At 50.0% G+C, this 21,370-nt stretch overlaps 1 protein-coding gene across 1 annotated transcript in view; it reads left to right on the forward strand.

Annotated features, from left to right (window-relative positions):
* Positions 1 to 2,428: 2,428 nt before the first annotated feature.
* Positions 2,429 to 21,370, forward strand: part of hk1 (hexokinase 1) — a 59,535-nt gene continuing 40,593 nt past the window's right edge. The window contains exons 1-4 of the mRNA XM_078413119.1: positions 2,429 to 2,587; positions 9,038 to 9,186; positions 12,306 to 12,425; positions 16,654 to 16,749. Coding sequence (XP_078269245.1) covers positions 2,479 to 2,587; positions 9,038 to 9,186; positions 12,306 to 12,425; positions 16,654 to 16,749 — 474 coding nt within the window. The 5' untranslated portion in view covers positions 2,429 to 2,478. The remainder of the gene's footprint in view (positions 2,588 to 9,037; positions 9,187 to 12,305; positions 12,426 to 16,653; positions 16,750 to 21,370) is intronic.

Raw genomic sequence — 21,370 nt, forward strand, 5'->3', positions numbered from 1 at the left:
TTGTTGGTACGATGGTTGAGTTGCCTGATAACAACTGGGAAGAAAGCGTCCCAGATTCTGGAGGTGCGCGTTTTCAGAATTCCGTGCCTTTTGCCCGATGGGAGAGGGGAGAAGAGGGGGTGACCAAGGTGAGACTGGTCCCTGATGATGCTGCTGGCTTTGCCGAGGCAGCGGTGATGTGTAGATGGAGTCAATGGAAGGGAGGTTGGTTTGTGTGATGGTCTCCTGTGATCCCATGAAACCAGGAAGCAACGCCAACACAATCATCTGTGTGGGCTCCACTCTGAAGAAGGGTCTCGACCCGAAACGTCGCCCATTCAATAGACAATAGGTGCAGGAGGAGGCCATTCGGCCCTTCGAGCCAGCACCGCCATTCATTGTGATCATGGCTGATCATTCTCAATCAGTACCCCGTTCCTGCCTTCTCCCCATACCCCCTGACTCCGCTCTCCTTAAGAGCTCCATCTAGCTCTCCCTTGAATGCATTCAGAGAATTGGCCTCCACTGCCTTCTGAGGCAGAGAATTCCACAGATTCACAACTCTCTGACTGAAAAAGTTTTTCCTCGTCTCCGTTCTAAATGGCCTACCCCTTATTCTTAAACTGTGGCCCCTTGTTCTGGATTCCCCCAACATTGGGAACATGTTTCCTGCCTCTAACGTGTCCAATCCCTTGATAATCTTATACATTTCGATAAGATCCCCTCTCATCCTTCTAAATTCAATACAATACAATACAATACAATATATCTTTATTGTCATTGTACAGGGGTACAATGAGATTGGGAATGCGCCTCCCATACGATGCAATAAATGAATTAGCTAGTCAGTATTAATTTAAACAACCCAATGAAACAAATTGTAACAGTTTTAAAACAGAATAAAGTGCAAGTAGGTCTGTGCCGGTTCGCTGTGCGATGTGACCATCCGGCTCAGCAGGACCGGTTCATAGCAGCTATGGCCCTGGGGATGAAGCTGTTCCTGAGTCTGGAGGTGCGGGCGTAGAAGGCCTTGTATCGTCTAAATTCCAATGTATACAAGCCTAGTCGCTCCAGTCTTTCAACATACGACAGTCCCGCCATTCCGGGAATTAACCTAGTAAACCTACGCTGCACGCCCTCAATAGCAAGAATATCCTTCCTCAAATTTGGGGACCAAAACTGCACACACTACTCCAGGTGCGGTCTCACTAGGGCCCTGTACATTCCTTCTCTCCAGAGATGCTACCTGGCCTGCTGAGTTACTCCAGCTTTTTGTGCCTACCTTCGATTTAAACCAGCGTCTGCAGTTCTTTCGTACACATTTTGTCTGCTCGTCCGTGTTGCAGTGCATCGTGTAAAATTCCTCGTTTAGTTTAGTTTAGGGATGCAGGCCCTTCGGCCCACTGAGTCCGTGCCGACCAGCGATCCCTCCTCACACGAGCACTATCCGACACATACTAGGGACAATTTACAATTTTTACCCACGCCAAACCAACCTACAAACTCGCACGTCTTTGGATTGTGGGAGGAGACCTGATGAAAACCCACACGGTCACGGGGAGAACGTACAAGCTGTGTACAGACAGCACCCGTAGTCTGGATTGAACCTGGGTCTCTGGCGCCATGAGGCAGCAACTCTACCACTGCGCCACCAATAGACAATAGACAATAGGTGCAGGAGGAGGCCATTCGGCCCTTCGAGCCAGCACCGCCATTCAATGTGATCATGGCTGATCATTCTCAATCAGTACCCCGTTCCTGCCCTCTCCCCATACCCCCTGACTCCGCTATCCTTAAGAGCTCCATCCAGCTCTCTCTTGAATGCATTCAGAGAATTGGCCTCCACTGCCTTCTGAGGCAGAGAATTCCACAGATTCACAACTCTCTGACTGAAAAAGTTTTTCCTCATCTCAGTTCTAACCGCGCCATTGTTTTTAAAAAAATCTTTATTTTTCCAACAGGACAGGGGATTAGGAGGATGATGGGGGGGGGGGGGGCCTCATTGAAAAGTACAAAATAGTGAAAGGCCTGGATAGAGTGGATGTGGAGAGGATGTTTCCACTAGTGGGAGAGTCTAGGACTAGACGACACAGCCTCAGAATTAAAGGACGTACCTTTAGCAAGGAGACGAGGAGGAATTTCTTTAGTCAGGGTGGTGAATCTGTGGAATTCATTGCCACAGAATGCTGTGGAGGCCAAGTCAGTGGACATTTTTAAGGCGGAGATTGACGGATTCTTGATTCGTACGGGTGTCAGGGGTTATGGGGAGGAATGGGGTTAGGAGGGAGAGATAGATCAGCCATGATTGAATGGCGCAGTAGGCGTGATGGGCCGAATGGCCTCATTCTGCTCCTGGAGCCGACGAGGGGGATAAACGCGGCGTGTTCAGCAACGATTCTGGAGCTGTTGGGTGAGTTGACTCAAGGTTGTCATTGCTTCCGACAGATCGACAAGTACCTCTACGCTGCGCGGCTGAGCGATGATACGCTCCAAGATGTCATGGCCCGTTTCAGGACCGAGATGGAGAAGGGACTCGCACGGGACACCAACCCCACGGCAACGGTCAAAATGTTGCCCACCTTCGTCCGATCGACTCCCGATGGATCAGGTGAGATGCAGTGAGATGCAGGTGAGATGAGAGTGATCAGCCATGATCGCATTGAATGGCGGTGCTGGCTCGAAGGGCTGAATGGCCTCCTCCTGCACCTATTGTCTATTGTCTATTGTCTATTGTCAGTCTGCACCCGAATTGTCAAGTTTGGTCTCCTCATTTGAGGAAGGACGTTATTTGCTATTGAGGGAGTGCAACGCAGGTTCACCAGGAATGGTGGGAACATCCAATGGAATGTTGGTCTTCATAACTAGAGGAGTTGAGTATAGGAGCAAAGAGGTCCTTCTGCAGTTGTACAGGGCCCTAGTGAGACCGCACCTGGAGTACTGTGTGCAGTTTTGGTCTCCAAATTTGAGGAAGGATGTTCTTGCTATTGAGGGCGTGCAGCGTAGGTTAATTCCCGGAATGGCGGGACTGTCGTATGTTGAAAGACTGGAGCGGCTAGGCTTGTATACACTGGAATTTAAAAGGATGAGAGGGGATCTTATCGAAACGTATAAGATTATTAAGGGGTTGGACACGTTCGAGGCAGGAAACATGTTCCCAATGTTGGGGGAGTCCAGAACAAGGGGCCACAGTTTAAGAATAAGGGGTAGGCCATTTAGAACTGAGATGAGAAAAAACGTTTTCAGTCAGAGAGCTGTAAATCTGTGGAATTCTCTACCTCAGAAGGCAGTGGAGGCCAATTCTCTGAATGCATTCAAGAGAGAGCTAGATAGAGCTCTTAAGGATAGCGGAGTCAGGGGGTATGGGGAGAAGGCAGGAACGGGGTAATGATTGAGAATGATCAGCCATGATCACATTGAATGGCGGTGCTAGCTCGAAGGGCTGAATGGCCTCCTCGTGCACCTATTGTCTATTGAATTGTCAATTTTGGTCTCCTCATTTGAGGAAGGACGTTATTGCTATTGAGGGAGTGCAACGTAGGTTGACCAGGTTAATTCCCGGGATGGCGGGACTGACAAATAAAAGAATGGGTCGAATGGGCTTGTATTCACTGGAATTTAGAAGAATGAGAGGGGATCTTATAGAAACATAAATTTCTTAAAGGATTGGACAGGCTAGATGCAGGAAACATGCTCCCGATGTTGGGGGGAGTCCAGAACCAGGGATCACAGATTAAGAATATGGGGCAGGCCATTTAGGACTGGGATGAGGAAAAACAATTTCACCCAAAGAGTTGTGAATCTGTGGAATTCTCTGCCACAGAAGGCAGTGGAGGCCAATTCTATGAATGCATTCAAGAGAGAGCTAGATAGAGCTCTTAAGGATAGCGGAGTCAGGGGGTATGGGGAAAAGGCAGGAACGGGGCACTGATTTTAGATGATCAGCCATGATCATATTGAATGGCGGTGCTGGCTCGAAGGGCCGAATGGCCTACTCCTGCACCTATTTCTCTATGTTTTTATATGGACCAAATGCAGGCAGGTGGGACTGGTGTAACCAGGAAAATGTTGGGCAAGTAGGGACGAAGAGCCAGTTTCCACTGTGGATAATAGACACAAAATGCCGGAGTAAGTGGGACAGGCAGCATCTCTGGAGATAAGGAATGGATGACGTTTCGGGTCGAGACCCTTCTAGTTCAGTTTAGTTTAGTTTTAGAGATACAGCATGGAAACAGGCCCTTCGGCCCACCGAGTCTGTCTTTGGAGAGTTGGAGGGGGAACCTTCACGGTTCCCACTCGGTCAATAGACAATAGGTGCAGGAGGAGGCCATTCGGCCCTTTGAGCCAGCACCGCCATTCAATGTGAGCATGGCTGATCATTCTCAATCAGTACCCCGTTCCTGCCTTCTCCCCGTACCCCCTGACTCCGCTATCCTTAAGAGCTCTATCTAGCTCTCTCTTGAATGCATTCAGAGAATTGGCCTCCACTGCCTTCTGAGGCCGAGAATTCCACATTCACAACTCTCTGACTGAAAAAGTTTTTCCTCATCTCCGTTCTAAATGGCCTGCCCCTTATTCTTAAACTGTGGCCCCTGGTTCTGGACTCCCCCCAACATTGGGAACATGCTTCCTGCCCCTTTCACGTGTCCAACCCCTTAATAATCTTATACGTTTCGATAAGATCTCCTCTCATCCTTCTAAATTCCAGTGTATACAAGCCTAATCGCTCCAGTCTTTCAACAAGCAGCATCTCTGGAGATAAGGAACGGATGACGTTTCGGGTCGAGACCCTTCTAGTTTAGTTTAGTTTAGTTTTAGAGGTGCAGCGTGGAAACAGGCCCTTCGGCCCACCAAGTCTGTCTTTTGATAGTTGGAGGGGGGAACCTTCTCTTGGAGAAAACCCACGCGGTCATGGGGGGGGGGGGGGGGGGGAAACGTACAAGCCCCGTACAGACAAGCGCCCCAAGTCGGGATCGGAGCCGGGTCTCTGGTGCTGACAGCGCTGTGAGGCAGCAACTCTACCGCTGCGCCACCGTGCCGCCTTCTGCTGACCTCTGTGACCCCGTGGCTCTTAAAGACTGGATGACAGGCCGGTTCGGCGGAGCTTTGCAGAGGGCAAGCATCGCTCTGTTTGTTCTCCTTCATTCCCCCGACTGTTAATGCCATTAAAATTACCGCTGTCGAGAGCTTCTTGGAGTGGGCTGTCAAATTAATAACCGTAACACTTGCCCTTTGCAGTCGCTGCTGCAGATAATGTTGCCAGGCTCTCCTGAGTGCTAAATGCAGTCCCTTGCTCTGGTGTGTGTTTTATCAGCCATCTGCTTTTAGCACAGTCACGTTGTTGGAGATGAGCCAGAAGCTGTCGCCACTGAGGGAGGCAAGACTTTGCATTTGATTCATGACATGTTGCACCCAGAATAATCTTTTATTGTACGTGGGGCACTGCCGTATTTTTCCACGCTGAAGAAGGGTCTCGGCCTGAAACGTCTCCCAATCCTTCTCTCCGGAGACGCTGCCTGGCCCCGCTGAGTTACTCCAGCTTTTTGTGTCACGTCCTGGGATATTTTTAGCTTAGTTTGGAGATACAGCTTGCAAAGCAGGCCCTTCGGCCCACTGAGTCCGTGCCAGCCAGCGGTCGCTGCACACTTACACTATTGTTCCGGCCCAGACTCCCCGCACACCACCGCTAACGTATACGATTGTTAAGGGGTTGGACACGTTAGAGGCAGGATGCATGTTCCCAATGTTGGGGGGAGTCCAGAACAAGGGGCCACAGTTTAAGAATAAGGGGTAGGCCATTTAGAACGGAGATGAGGAAAAACTTTTTCAGTCAGAGAGTTGTGAATCTGTGGAATTCTCTGCCTCAGAAGGCAGTGGAGGCCAATTCTCTGAATGCATTCAAGAGAGAGCTAGATAGAGCTCTTAAGGATAGCGGAGTCAGGGGGTATGGGGAGCAGGCAGGAACGGGGTGCTGATTGAGAATGATCAGCCTTGATCACATTGAATGGCGCTGCTGGCTCGAAGGGCCGAATGGCCTCCTCCTGCACCAATTGTCTTGTCTAACTCCACACACTAGGCACAATTTACAATCTTGCTGAAGCCAATTAACCTGCAAACCTTTACGCCTTTGGAGTGTGGGAGGAAACCGGAGCACCCGGGGAAAGCCCATGAGGGCCACTAGGGGAAGAACGTACAAACTCCACACAGACAGCGCCCGTGGTCGGGATCGAACCCGGGCCCCTGACGCTGTATGCCAGCAACTCTGCAGCTGCGTTACTGTGCCACCCCTAAATGCTCAGGACAATTTTACACTCAGATATTCAGGTTAAATTCGGGGGATGGGGGTGGGATTTATTAAAAAATACGATTGAGAAACTCTAGCTTTGGAACTGCTGGCCAATAAACCTCAAAATTAGAGACCATGGAAACTGCAGATGTTTACAGATACAGCGCGGAAACAGGCCCTTCGGCCCATTGGGTCCGTGCCGACCAGCGATCCCCGCACATTAACACTATCCTACACACGCAGGTCACGGGGAAAACCCACGCAGGTCACGGGGAGAACGTACAAACTCCGTACAGACAGCACCCGTAGACGGGATCGAACCTGAGTCTCCGGCGCTGCATTCGCTGTGAGGCAGCAACTCTGACTCACAACAGCAATGTTATTTTTTAACTGGCAGGATTTTCAGAAATTAAGGTCTTTTTTTTAATCATGGAGACGTATAGCGTGGAAGCAGGCCCTTCGGCCCAACTTTCCCGTGCCGGCCAACATGTCCCAGCCACACTGGTCCCACCTGCCTGCGTTTGGCCCATAACCCTCTGAACCTGTCCCATCCACGTACCTGTCTAACTGTTGCTTAAACGTTGGGACAGTCCCAGTCTCAACTACCTCCTCTGGCAGTTCATTCCATGCACCCACCACCCTCTGTGTGAATCGCCACAGTTTATTTAGGAAAATAACTGCAGATGCTGGTACAAATCGAAGGTATCACAAAGTGCTGGAGTAACACAGCAGGCCGGGCAGCATCTGGGAGATTTAGATTTAGAGATACAGCGCGGAAACAGGCCCTTCGGCCCAACAGGTCCGCGCCGCCCAGCGATCCCCGCACATTAACACTATCCTACACCCACTAGGGACATTTGCCCAGCCAATTAACCTACATACCTGTACGTCTTTGGAGTGTGGGAGGAAACCGAAGATCTCGGAGAAAACCCACGCAGGTCACGGGGAGAACGTACAAACTCCGAACAGTACAGCGCCCGTGGTCAGGATCGAACCTGAGTCTCCGGCGCTGCATTCGCTGTAAGGCAGCAACTCTACCGCTGCGCCACCGCCACCTTATCAGGAAAATAACTGCAGATGCTGGTACAAGTCGAAGGTATCACAAAATGCTGGAGTAACTCAGCAGGTCAAGCAGCATTTGGGAGAGAAGGAATGGGTGACGTTTCGGGTCGAGACCCTTCTTCAGACCGAAGAAGGGTCTCGACCCGAAAAAGTCACCCATTCCTTCTCTCCCAGATGCTGCCTGACCTGCTGAGTTACTCCAGCATTTTGTGAATACCACAGTTTATTTTGTTCCTGCAAGCTAAAAGCACAAAAGTCATTGTTTAATGAGTACCATTGCATGTCTGAAGAAGGTTCCTGACCTGCCACGTCACCCATCCATGTTCTCCAGAGATGCTGCTGCCTGACCCACTGAGTTACTCCAGCACTTTGTGTCCTTTTGTGTATCAGCCAGTTCTATGTTTCTTCACGGAGGTAATTGCTCGTCCACTTCATTGGCCACCTGTGGTGAAACTAAGCGATAATGATATCAATTACCGAAGGGAGGTCACGTAAAAGAACAACCTTTTTTTGTTGTTGCAAGACTGCTTTTTTCCCCGTCTGAATAAAAGGTCTCGCCCCGAAATGCCGCCCATTTCTTCTCTCCAGAGACACTGCCTGATCCTCTGAGTTCCTCCGGCACTTTGTACTTAGCGATCTCGTTTATCCGTCAGTTTTCTTGATTCCGTCGACATTGCTGTTGCAAGGAAGCTTTTTGTTGAAAAGAAATTGCAGGTCGATGAGATTCGGCGTTTTAGGTCCGTTGCGGAAATGAGAGAGCTACCGGGGCGCAGCGGTAGAGTTGCTGCCTTACAGCGCTTGCAGCGCCAGAGACCCCGGTTCCATCCCGACTGCAGGCGCTGTCTGTACGGAGTTTGTACGTTCTCCCCGTGACCCGCGTGGGCTTTCTCCGAGATCTTCGATCTCCTCCCGCACTCCAAAGACGCGCAGGTCTGTAGGTTAATCGGCTTGGGTGTGTGTGCTTGGTGCAAGTGTAAACTGTCCCTAGCGTGTGTAGTGTAGTGTTAATGTGCGAGGATCGCTGGTCCCCGTGGACTCGGGCCCAAGTCCCTGTTTCCGCGTTGTGTCTCTAAGCGAAACTACAACAAATTAAATAAAATTTAAATCCTTCCATTAACCGTAAATAACTATCCGCGTTACCTGAAAAAGTGGTGGCCTGGCCTTAAAAAGATAAGGTATTTATGCACAAAATAATGGAGTAACTCAGCAGGTCAGGCAGCATCTCAGGAGAGAAGGAATGGGTGACGTTTCGGGTCGAGACCCTTCTTCAGACTGAGTCTGAAGAAGGGTCTCGACCCAAAACGTCACCCATTCCTTCTCTCCTGAGATGCTGCCTGACCTGCTGAGTTACAATAGACAATAGGTGCAGGAGGAGGCCATTCGGCCCTTTGAGCCAGCACCGCCATTCAATGTGATCATGGCTGATCATTCTCAATCAGTGCCCCGTTCCTGCCTTCTCCCCATACCCCCTGACTCCGCTATCCTTAAGTGCTCTATCCAGCTCTCTCTTGAATGCATTACTCCAGCATTTTGTGAATAAATACCTTCGATCTGTGACCAGCATCTGCAGTTATTTTCTTGCATTGAAAAGATAAGGTGTCTGAGGAAGGGTCCCGACCCCAAAACATCGCCTGTCCATCCCCTCCCTGACCGGCCGAGTTCCTCCAGCAATTGAAACTAAACGCTCGCCTTCTCTCCTGATCTTTACCACAGAGAAGGGCGACTTCCTTGCTCTGGATTTGGGTGGGTCCAACTTTCGAATCCTCCGTGTGAAGGTGTCCCACGAACGGCAGCAGAAGGTGGAGATGGAATCGCAGATCTACTCCACGCCAGAGGACATCATGCATGGCAGCGGCTCGAGGGTATGCTGTCTCTTTGTTCATTTCATTCACTTTTATTCCTTTGAAAGTTCTTGTCGCTGAAAGAAAGGGGAGTAAAACGTCGCAGATGACGCCAATCTCGGTTGATTTCTAGATTTTTAGATTTAGAGATACAGCGCGGAAACAGGCCCTTCGGCCCACCGGGTCCGCGCCGCCCAACGATCCCCGCACGCTAACACTATCCTACACGCACACTAGGGAGAATTTTTTTGTACATATTACCCGGTCAATTAACCCACATACCTGCACGTCTTTGGAGTGTGGGAGGAAACCGAAGATCTCGGAGAAAACCCACGCAGGTCACCGGGAGAACGTACAAACTCCGTACAGACGGCGCCCGTAGTCGGGATCGAACCTGGGTCTCCGGCGCTGCATTCGCTGTAAGGCAGCAACTCTACCGCTGCGCCACCGTGCCGCCAGGTGTGAGGGATGGCGAGGAAGACTATCGGAGTTTTGCGAGAGGATCTGATCTGGTCTGGGTCAATGAGAGAAGTGGGGCAGAGATCGGCGGATGGAATTAAAATGGTGGCGCAGCGGTAGAGTTGCTGCCTTACGGCGCCCGGGACCTGGGTTCGATCTTGACTACTGTCTTCACTCTGTATCTCTCAGCTATAGGAATTTGACTTGGAATTAGGTTCAGCATGGACATTGTGGGCCGAAGGGCCTGTATCCGGGTGGCACGGTGGCGCAGCGGTAGAGCTACAACCTTACAGCGCCGGAGACCCGGGTTCGATCCTGACCACGGGTGCTTGACAGTACAGAGTCTGTACGTTCCCCACGTGACCTGCGTGGGTGTTCTCCGAGATCTTCCATTTCCTCCCGCACTCCAAAGACGCACAGGTTTGTAGGTTAATTGGTTTGGATTAATTGTAGAATTGTCCCCACTGTGTGTAGGATAGTGTTAATGTGCGGGGGGGTCGCTGGTCGGTGGGCCGATGGGCCTGTGTCCGCGCTGCATCTCCAAACTCTAAACTATAGGTCCACACTCTCAATTCTGCCGTGAGGCACAAGTAGCTGCTGTAAATCAGTGGGCCAGGCAGCATCTCTGGAGAAAAGGGGTGGGTGATGGCGTTTCGAGTTGAGTCCTTTCTTCGGCCTGGACTCCGGCTTCGCATTCCATGTACTGTCACGTGATAAGATAGACACAAAGTGCTGGAGTAACTCTGCGGGTCAGGCAGCATCTCTGGAGAAAAGGGGTGGGTGTCCGCCCTTTCACGTCGGAGGCCTTCTTCAGACTGAGGAAGGGTCTCGACCCAAAAGGTCACATGTCCTTTGGGTGTCGACCGTTGGCATAAAGCAGCATCTGCTGTTCTCTATTTCCACAGTCGTGTTACATTCGGGGCAAGATGTTGATGAGACCACACTTTGGGGCGTTGTGCGTAGTTCTATTACCCGGGCCGTGGGAATGGTGTCCTCACGCTGGAAAGGGCGCAGGGAAGATTCACGAGGATTTTGCCAAGACTTGAGTGCCTGACCCATCGGGAGAGGTTGGGCAGGCAAAGGGCTTTATTCCTTGGAGCGCAGGAGGATGAGGGGTGATCTTGTGGAGGTGCTTAAGATCATGAAGGGAACAGATCGGGTAGATGCACTGCGTCTTTTACCCAGAGTAGGGGAAGCAAGAACCAGAGAACATTCTGGAAGTCATTAGGTCATAAGGCATAGGAGTAGAATTAGGCCATTCGGCCCATCAAGTCCACTCCGCCATTCAATCCTGGCTGACCTAACTCTCCCTCCTCTCCCTATTCACCTGCCTTCGCCCCATAACCTCTGACACCTGTGCTAATAAAGATGACGTTTTGGGTGACGTTTTGGGTCGAGACCCTTCTTCAGACTGAGTTGTCAGTCTCTCCTCTCTTCCGGCTTTCTCCCCCCCACCCCCAATCACCACAATTAGTCCACAAGAAGGGTCCCAACCTGAAAAATCACCTGTCCCTGTTCTCCAGAGACGCTGCCTGACCTGCTGAGTGACTCCAGCGTTTAATTTAGTTCATTGTCATTTGTGCTGAGGTACAGCAAAAAACCTTTGTCGAGTGCTCGTCAGTTGGCAGGAAGACAATACATGATTACAATCGAGCCATCCACGCTGTACTGATACATGATGAAGCGTGAGTAACGTTTAGTGCAAGGTAAAACCAGTAATGTCCGATCAAGGACAGTGTAAGAAAATAACTGCAGATGCTGGTACAAATCGAAGGTATTTATTCACAAAATGCTGGAGTAACTCAGCAGGTCAGGCAGCATCTCAGGAGAGAAGGAATGGGCGACGTTTCGGGTCGAGACCCTTCTTCAGACTGATGTCAGGGGGGGGGGCGGGACAAAGGAAGGATATAGGTGGAGACGGGAAGACAGTGGGAGATCTTGGAAGGGGGAGGGGAAGAGAGGGACAGAGGAACGATCTAAAGTTTGGTGCTATCTAAAGTTTGGAACTATCTATAGTGCTGGGGTCACCAATGAGGTAGATAGTAGTCAAGCAGTGCTCTCTGGTTCTGGTAGGATGGTTCAGTTGCCTGATAACAGCGGGGAAGAAACTGACCCTGAATCTGGAGGTGTGCGTTGTCACACTTCTGTGCCTCTTGCCTGACGGGAGAGGGGGAGAAGAGGGAGTGGCCAGGGTGCGACTCGTCCTTGATCGTGCTGCTGGCCTTGCCGAGGCAGCGTGAGGTTTAAATGGAATTGCGTCAAGGCTGGGTTTTAACATGAGCAGGAAGGATTTGCAGATGCTGGTTAACGTCGAAGATAGACACATACATAGAAACATAGAAAATAGGTGCAGGAGTAGGCCGTTCGGCCCTTCCGGGCCAGCACCGCCATTCAATATGATCATGGTTGATCACCCAAAATCAGTGCCCCGTCTCTCTCCACTTGATTCCATTAGCTCTAAGAGCTCCATCTAACTCTCTCTTGGACACATCACAAACGCTGAGGTAACTCAGCGGGACATGATGGAAGGAAAGGATGACCTTTCGGAGGGAGATTGTCTCCTGCAGTTGAGCCCGGCTTTTTGTCACGCTTTGTGCCGAGGTACAGTGAAAGGCTTTTGCAGCGTGCGGACCAGCCACCGGACTAACCCCCGCCTCTAACTCTTTGCCCCCCCCCTGCAGCTTTTTGAGCACGTCGCTGAATGCCTGGGCGACTTCATGGAGAAGCAGGGGATCAAAGACAAGAAGCTTCCTCTGGGCTTCACCTTCTCCTTCCCCTGCAGACAGAGCAAGGTGGACGAGGTGAGTGGGAACCCGGCCCCCCCGTTAGCTTGGGTTGGGGATGTACGGGTTTAACATTAGGCATGCAGCTATGTGGGTTTTATTGCAGGAGTGTAAAGGTTCCAGCTCGATTATATCGCTGGGGCATCCTGTTTGTCAGCGTGGAAGCCTATCGCTGATCACATCCTCTGATATCAGCAACTGGCGGCGTTCGAAGCTTTGCAGTGTTAAGAAGAACTCTCTGACCTTTTTCAGTCAGAGAGTTGTGAATCTGTGGAATTCTCTGCCTCAGAAGGCAGTGGAGGCCAATTCTCTGAATGCATTCAAGAGAGAGCTGGATAGAGCTCTTAAGGATAGCGGAGTCAGGGGGTATGGGGAGAAGGCAGGAACGGGGTACTGATTGAGAATGATCAGCCATGATCACATTGAATGGCGGTGCTGGCTCGAAGGGCCGAATGGCCTCCTCCTGCACCCTATTGTCTATATTGCCACTGGGACTGCCCTTTATTCCCAAGAAAGAAGAGGACACGTAGGTCACGATGGACACGACGGACACGGAGGTCCCGAAAGACACATAAAGATTTATTTATAGGGCATTGTAAACTTGCCATATAAGGCAGTGATGGAAAAATACTGGCACATGTATTTAGGGTATAAAAGGTGTGTAAATGTAAGCCTTCGGAGAGAGAGGCTACACTGGCTGCCTGAGCGTTTCTGAACGCTCCGGTGCCTAGGCTCTCTCCCAATGCTGGGGTCAGCCAGCGACTCTGGAGAAAAAGGACGGGTGACGTTTCGAGACGGGATCCAGACAATAGACAATAGGAGGAGGCCATTCGGCCCTTCGAGCCAGCACCACCATTCAATGTGATCATGGCTGATCATTCCCAATCAGTACCCCGTTCCTGCCTTCTCCCCATACCCACTGACTCCGCTATCCTTAAGAACTCTATCTAGCTCTCTCTTGAATGCATTCAGAGAATTGGCCTCCACTGCTTTCTGAGGCAGTGAATTCCACAGATTTACAACTCTCTGACTGAAAAAGTTTTTCTTCATCTCCGTTCTAAATGGCCTACCCCTTATTCTTAAACTGTGGCCCCTGGTTCTGGACTCCCCCAACATTGGGAACATGTTTCCTGCCTCTAACGTGTCCAACCCCTTAATAATCTTATGTTTCGATAAGATCCCCTCTCATTCTTCTAAATTCCAGTGTATACAAGCCTACCCGCTCCAGTCTTTCAACATACGATAGTCCCGCCATTCCGGGAATTAACCTAGTAAACCTACGCTGCATGCCCTCAATAGCAAGAATATCCTTCCTCAAATTTGGAGACCAAAACTGCACACAGTACTCTAGGTGCGGTCTCACTAGGGCCCTGTACAACTGCAGAAGGACCTCTTTGCTCCTATACTCAACTCCTCTCGTTATGAAGGCCAACATTCCATTGGCTTTCTTCACTGCCTGCTGTACCTGCATGCTTCCTTTCAGTGACTGATGCACTAGGACACCCAGATCTCGTTGTACGTCCCCTTTTCCTAACTTGACACCATTCAGATAATAATCTGCCTTCTTATTCTTACCACCAAAGTGGATAACCTCACACTTATCCACATTAAACTGCATCTGCCATGCATCCGCCCACTCACACAACCTGTCCAAGTCACCCTGCAACCTCATAGCATCTTCCTCACAGTTCACACTACCACCCAGCTTTGTATCATCTGCAAATTTGCTAATGGTACTTTTAATCCCTTCATCCAAGTCATTAATGTATATTGTAAATAGCTGCGGTCCCAGCACCGAGCCTTGCGGTACCCCACTAGTCACTGCCTGCCATTCTGAAAGGGACCCATTTATCCCCACTCTTTGCTTTCTGTCTGTCAACCAATTTTCTATCCATGTCAGTACCCTACCCCCAATACCATGTGCTCTAATTTTGCTTTAATCTTTCTTCAGAACAGGTGAGAATGGGTGGTCGGCGTGGGCTCGGTGGCCGAGGGGCCTGTTTCCGTGCTGCGTCCTTCAGTGAATCTTAAAGGGATCCGAGTTTGATCCCGACCGAGGCTGCTGTTCTCCCTGTGACCATGTGTGGGGGTATTTTTCCCGGGCGCTGCGGTTTCCTCCCACGCTCCAAAGACGCGCAGGTTTGTAGGTTAATTGGCTTCGGCAAAGATTGTAAATTGTCCCCAGTGTAAAGGATACTGCTGGTGTACAGCGTGATTGGTGGCCGGCACGGATTAGAAAGCCCGAAGGGCCTGTCGCCACGCTGGATCTGTAAACTAAACCAAATTTAGATTGATGAAAGCTGGTCAGTTTAGGCAATTAACCCAATGACAAACTATATATGTGGCACAAAATTCATTTCAGAGAACAATATTAGTCAACTAGACCAAGTGGACCCGTTGGGCCCAAACCTCTCCTGCATTGGTGCAGCACCCCCCCTCCACCTCTCCCTCCACCTCTCCCTCCTACCCCCAATAGACAATAGGTGCAGGAGTAGAGAAATTCCTCCTCGCCTTCTTTCTGAAAGAGCGTCCTTTAATTCTGAGGCTGTGACATCTGGTCCTGGACTCTCCCACCAGTGGAAACGTCCTCTCCACATCCACTCTGTCGATGCCTTTCATTATTCTGTGAGTTTCAATGAGGTCCCCCCCCCCCCCCCCTCGACCTTCTAAACTCCAGCGAGTCGAGGCCCAGTGCTGTCAAAAACGCTGTCCAGCGCTCATCGTATGCTAAACCCTCTCATTCCTGGAATCATTCTTGTCAACCTCCTCTGGACCCTCTCCAGAGCCAGCACGTCCTTCCTCAGACATGGGGCCCAAATTTGCTCACGGTGCTGCCTGACCAGCCCCTCACAGAGCCCCCGCATTGCCTCCCTGTTTCCAACCCACACATTCCTGGAATCATTCAGGCTAAACACTCAAATGGCTATCTAGAGGGCACCTGGTAAGTGTCAGATTGTTAGACCAGGGACCACTGTACCCGGTGCACTTTTGATATTGCAATCCCTTGGCTAACAGCCGTCTCCAGACAAAGGGCATCCACAATGCCAGCACTACCACATTATATTAGACAATAGACAATAGGTGCAGGAGGGGGCCATTCGGCCCTTCGAGCCAGCACCACCATTCAATGTGATCATGGCTGATCATTCTCAATCAGTACCACGTTCCTGCCTTCTCCCCATACCCCCTGACTCCGCTATCCTTAAGAGCTCTATCTAGCTCTCTGTTGAATGCATTCAGAGAATTGGCCTCCACTGCCTTCTGAGGCAGAGAATTCCACAGATTCACAACTCTTTGACTGAAAAAGTTTTTTCTCATCTCCGTTCTAAATGGCCTACCCCTTTATTAGGACCAAGAGAGGCTTCATTTGCTTATTTAAAAACATTTTAAAAACTAGTTTAGTTTAGCTCTACAGGCCCTTCGGCCCACCGATTCCGCGCCGACCAGCGATCCCCGCACATTAACACTATCTATCCTACACACACTGGGGACTTTTTACACATTTGTACCAAGCCAAGTGTAACCTGCAAACCCGTACGTCTTTGGAGTGTGGGAGGAAACCGAAGATCCCGGAGGAAACCCACTCAGGCCACGGGGAGAACGTGCTGACAAGTGAGGATCGTACGCGGGTCTATGGCGCTGTATGGCAGCAACTCCACCGCTGCACCGCCGTGCTGCCTAGCGTTATTTTTAGATTTAGAGATACAGCGCGGAAACAGGCCCTTCGGCCCACCGGGTCCGGGCCGCCCAGCGATCCCCACACATTAACACTATCCTACACACCCTAGGGACAACTTTTACATTTGCCCAGCCAATTTACCTACATACCTGTACGTCTTTGGAGTGTGGGAGGAAACCGAAGATCTCGGAGAAAACCCACGCAGGTCACGGGGAGAACGTACAAACTCCGTACAGACGGCGCCCGTAGTCGGGATCGAACCCGGGTCTCCGGCACCGCATTCGCTGTAAGGCAGCAACTCTACCGCTGCGCCACCGTGCCGCCAATGTTATTACCTCGGCCCCTTTTCAACTTTGCCGGCTTGCACGGTGGCGCAGCGGGTTGAGCTGCTGCCTCACAGCGCCCGACCACGGGTTGCCGCCTGCACGGAGTCTGTACGTTCTTCCCGTGACCTGTGTGGGTGGGTTTTCTCCGGGTGCTCCGGTTTCCCCCGTGACCCGACAGGTTACCCCCTCACGTCGTCTGCCGTGACTCTTTAATTGAACTGTTTATGCTTCTGTATTTCAGAGCATTCTGATCACTTGGACGAAAGGTTTCAAGGCCAGTGGAGTGGAGGGATCGGACGTGGTCAAGCTTCTGCGCAAGGCCATCGACAAGAAAGGGGTGGGTGCACCACTGCGTGGAATCTGTAAAGTGGAATGAGTGGCTGAGGAGCTGGGGCAGGGGGCAGGGATTTAGATTCTTAGACCACTGGGATCCGGGTGGATTGTACAAAAGGGACGGGTTGCACCTCAACAGGACCAGCATTCTGGCAGGCAGCTTTGCCACTGCTACACGAGTGGTTTAAAACTAAATAGTTGGGGGGGGCTGTTTCAAATGGGATGGACAAGGATGGAGGTAAAGGGAAAGAGAGTATAGGAAAAATTAAGAAACACCCCAGAATTAACAGGACAGAAAGCTCACAAAGGAATAGGATGGAATGGCCACAGGTAATAGACAATAGGTGCAGGAGGAGGCCATTCGGCCCTTCGAGCCAGCACTGCCATTCAATGTGATCATGGCTGATCATTTTCAATCAGTACCCCGTTCCTGCCTTCTCCCCATACCCCCTGACTCCGCTATCCTTAAGAGCTCTATCTAGCTCTCTCTTGAATGCATTCAGGGAATTGGCCTCCACTGCCTTCTGAGGCAGAGAATTCCACAGATTCACAACTCTCTGACTGAAAAAGGTTTTTCCTCATCTCAGTTCTAAATGGCCTACCCCTTATTCTTAAACTGTGGCCCCTTGTTCTGGACTCCCCCAACATTGGGAACATGTTTCCTGCCTCTAACGTGTCCAACCCCTTAATAATCCTATACGTTTCGATAAGATCTCCTCTCATCCTTCTGAAGAAGGGTCTCGACCCGAAACGTCACCCATTCCTTCTCTCCCGAGATGCTGCCTGACCTGCTGAGTTACTCCAGCATTTTTTGAATAAATACCTTCTAAATTCCAGTGTATACAAGCCTAGTCGCTCCAGTCTTTCAACATATGACAATCCCGCCATTCTGGGAATTAACCTAGTAAACCTACGCTGCTCGCCCTCAATAGCAAGAATAGGAATTGATGTAGAAGCGGTGATGAGCAAAGGATTAAAAGTACTATATATGAATGCGCGAGGTATAAGAAGTAAAGTGGATGAGCTTGAGGCTCAGTTGGAGATTGGTGGATATGACTTTGTGGGGATTACAGAAACGTGGCTGCAGAAGGATCAGGACTGGGAACTGAATATTCAGGGTTATACGTCCTATAGAAAGGACAGGCAGGTGGGCAGAGGAGGTGGGGTAGCTCTGTTGGTGAGGGATGCAATTCAGTCCCTTGCGAGGGGTGACTTTGGGACTGACGATGTAGAGTCACCGTGGATAGAGTTGAGTAATTGTAAAGGTAAGAAGACACTAATGGGAGTTATCTACAGACCCCCAAACAGTAACCTGGATAGAGGGTGTAAGTTGCAGTGGGAGTTAAGATTGGCATGTAACAAAGGTAATGCCACTGTGATTATGTGGGATTTCAATATGTAGGTAGACTGGGAAAATCAAGTTGGTTCTGGACCCCAAGAAAGGGAGTTTGTAGAGTGCCTCCGAGATGGATTCTTAGAGCAGCTTGTATTGGAGCCCACCAGAGAGAAGGCAGTTCTGGATTTAGTGTTGTCCAATGAACCAGATTTAATAAGGGAACTCAAGGTAAAGGAACCGCTTGGAGGTAGTGACCATAATATGATTAGTTTTAACCTGCAATTCGAGAGGGAGAAGGTTAAACCAGGAATGTCAGTGTTGCAGTTAAGCAAAGGGGACTATGAAGGCATGAGAGGGGAGCTGGCCAAGGTTGAATGGAAAGGGATCCTAGCAGGTATGATGGTGGAACAGCAATGGCAGGAATTTCTGGGCATAATGCAGAAGATGCAGGATCATTTCATTCCAAAGAGAAAGAAAGATTCTACGGGGAGTAAGAGGCAACCGTGGCTGACAAGGGAGGTTAGAGATGGAATAAAAACTAAAAGAAAAGATGTATAAGATAGCAAAAAGTGGCGGGAAGCCAGAGGATTGGGCAACTTTCAAAGGACAACAGAAGATAGCAAAAAGGATAATATGGGCTGAAAAGATGAGGTACGAAGCAAAGCTGGCCAAGAATATAAAGAAGGAGAGTAAAAGCTTCTTTAGATATGTTAAGAGAAAAAGATTAGGGACAAATGTGGGTCCCTTGAAGGCAGAAACGGGTGAAATTATTATGGGTAACAAGGAAATGGCGGAAGAGTTGAACAGGTACTTCGGATCTGTCTTCACTAAGGAAGACACAAGCAATCTCCCAGATGTGCTAGTGGACAGAGGATCAAGGGAGACAGAGGAACTGAAAGAAATTTGCATTCGGCGAGAAATAGTATTGGGTAGACTGATGGGACTGAAGGCTGATAAATCCCCAGGGCCTGATGGTCTGCATCCCAGGGTACTCAAGGAGGTGGCTCTAGAAATAGTGGACGCATTGGTGATCATTTTCCAATGTCCAATAGATTCAGGATCAGCTCCTGTGGATTGGAGGGTAGCTAATGTTTTTTTCAAGAAAGGAGAGAGAGAGAGAGAGAAAACGGGGAATTACAGACCAGTTAGCCTGACATCGGTGGTGGGGAAGATGCTGGAGTCAATTATTAAAGAGGTAATAACGGCGCATTTGGATAGCGGTAACAGGATTGGTCCAAGTCAGCGTGGATTTATGAAGGGGAAATCCTGCTTGACTAATGTTCTGGAATTTTTTGAGGATGTGACAAGTAAAATGGATGAAGGAGAGGCAGTGGATGTAGTGTATCTGAACCTTCAGAAAGCCTTTGATAAGGTCCCACACGGGAGGTTGGTGAGCAAAATTAGAGCACATTGTATTGGGGGTAGGGTATTGACATGGATAGAGAATTGGTTGGCAGACAGGAAGCAAAGAGTAGGAATAAACGGGTCCTTTTCAGAATGGCAGGCAGTGGCGAGTGGAGTGCCGCAAGGCTCGGTGTTGGGGCCGCAACTATTTACAATATACATTAATGATTTGGATGATGGAATTAGAAGTAACACTAGAAAGTTTGCGGATGACACAAAGCTGGGTGGCAGTGTGAACTGCGAAGAGGATGTTAGGAGGTTGCATGGCAGATGCAGTATAATGTAGATAAATGTGAGGTTATCCACTTTGGCGGCAAAAATAAGGAGGCAGATTATTGTCTCGATGGTGTCAGAATAGGTAAAGGGGAAGTGCAACGAGACCTTGATGTTCTTGTCCACCAGTCACTGAAAGTAAGCATGCAGGTACAGCAGGCAGTGAAGAAAGCTAATGGCATGTTGGCCTTCATAACAAGAGGATTTGAGTACAGGAACAAAGAAGTCCTTCTGGAGTTAAATAGGGCCCTGGTGAGACCATATCTGAAGTACTGTGTGCAGTTTTGGTCTCCTAATTTGAGGAAGGACGTTCTTGCTAGTGAGGCAGTGCAGCGTAGGTTCACGAGGTTAATCCCTGGGATGGAGGGACTGTCATATGAGGAAAGATTGGAAAGACTGGGCTTGTATTAACTGGAATTTAGAAGGATGAGAGGGGATCTTATAGAGACGTATAATATTATAAAAGGACTAGACAAGTTAGATGCAGGAAAAATGTTTCCAATGTTGGGGGAGTCCAGAACCAGGGGACACAGTCTAAGAATAAAAGGGAGGCCATTTAAAACTGGTGAGAGGAAACCTTTTCACCCAGAGAGTCGTGAATTTGTGGAATTCTCTGCCACAGAAGGCAGTGGAGGCCAATTCACTGAATGAATTTAAAAGAGAGTTAGATAGAGCTCGAGGGGCTAGTGGAATCAAGAGGTATGTTGGAGAAGGCAGGCACAGGTTACTGATTGTAGATGATCAGCCATGATCACAATGAATGGCAGTGCTGGCTCGAAGGGCCAAATGGCCTCCTCCTGCACCTATTTTCTTTGTAACCCTTCCTTCTTTGTAACTTTGAACGTCACGGTGGCGCAGCGGTAGAGTTGCCGCCTTACAGCGCCAGAGGCCCGGGTTCGATCCTGACCACGGGTGCTGTCAGTGCGGGGTTTGTACGTTCACCCTGTGACTTGCGTGGGTTTTCTCCGGGTGCTCCGGTTTCCTCCCAAACTCCAAAGACGTGCAGGATTTGTGGATTAATTGGCTTCTGTTAATTGCGTGTGGGATGGGACGGGCGTACGGGCGATCGCTGGTCGTCCCGGACACGGGCCTGTTCCACACCGTATCTATCAACTAAACTAATCAGCAGAAGGGTGCAGGATTGTAGTGCAAACTGAACGAGTGCAAAAATAAAACATTGGAAGCACCATCAGAGGTTAAATGTGAATGAGTGCTTCCTCTCGGCAGTGCTCCCCCCTGTGGTGGGAGTGCGCCTGTCTCCTTCCCTGCTGCATCCACCACCAGTCCTGATCCCACATTCATCTGCATCGTCGACAACACAGTGCAAAGGCACACTGGAAAACTGCACGAGATCAAACCCTGAAAAATAAAACACAGCACTTGCTAGAAATCTGACATAAAGGAGAATGATCAGAAAGGCTAGCAAGTCTCTCTCTCTCTCTCTCTCCCTCTCCGTCCCTCTCTCCCCCTTCTCTCCCCCTCTCTCTCTCACCCTCTCCCTCACTCCCCCTCTCCCTCCCTCTCTCTCTCCCTCCCTCTCCCCCTCCCTCTCTCTCTCCCTCTCTCCCCCTCCCTCCCTCTCCCCCTCCGTCCCTCTCTCCCTATCTCCCTC

The sequence above is a fragment of the Rhinoraja longicauda genome, chromosome 16, assembly GCF_053455715.1.
Source record: "Rhinoraja longicauda isolate Sanriku21f chromosome 16, sRhiLon1.1, whole genome shotgun sequence".
NCBI lineage: Eukaryota > Metazoa > Chordata > Chondrichthyes > Rajiformes > Arhynchobatidae > Rhinoraja > Rhinoraja longicauda.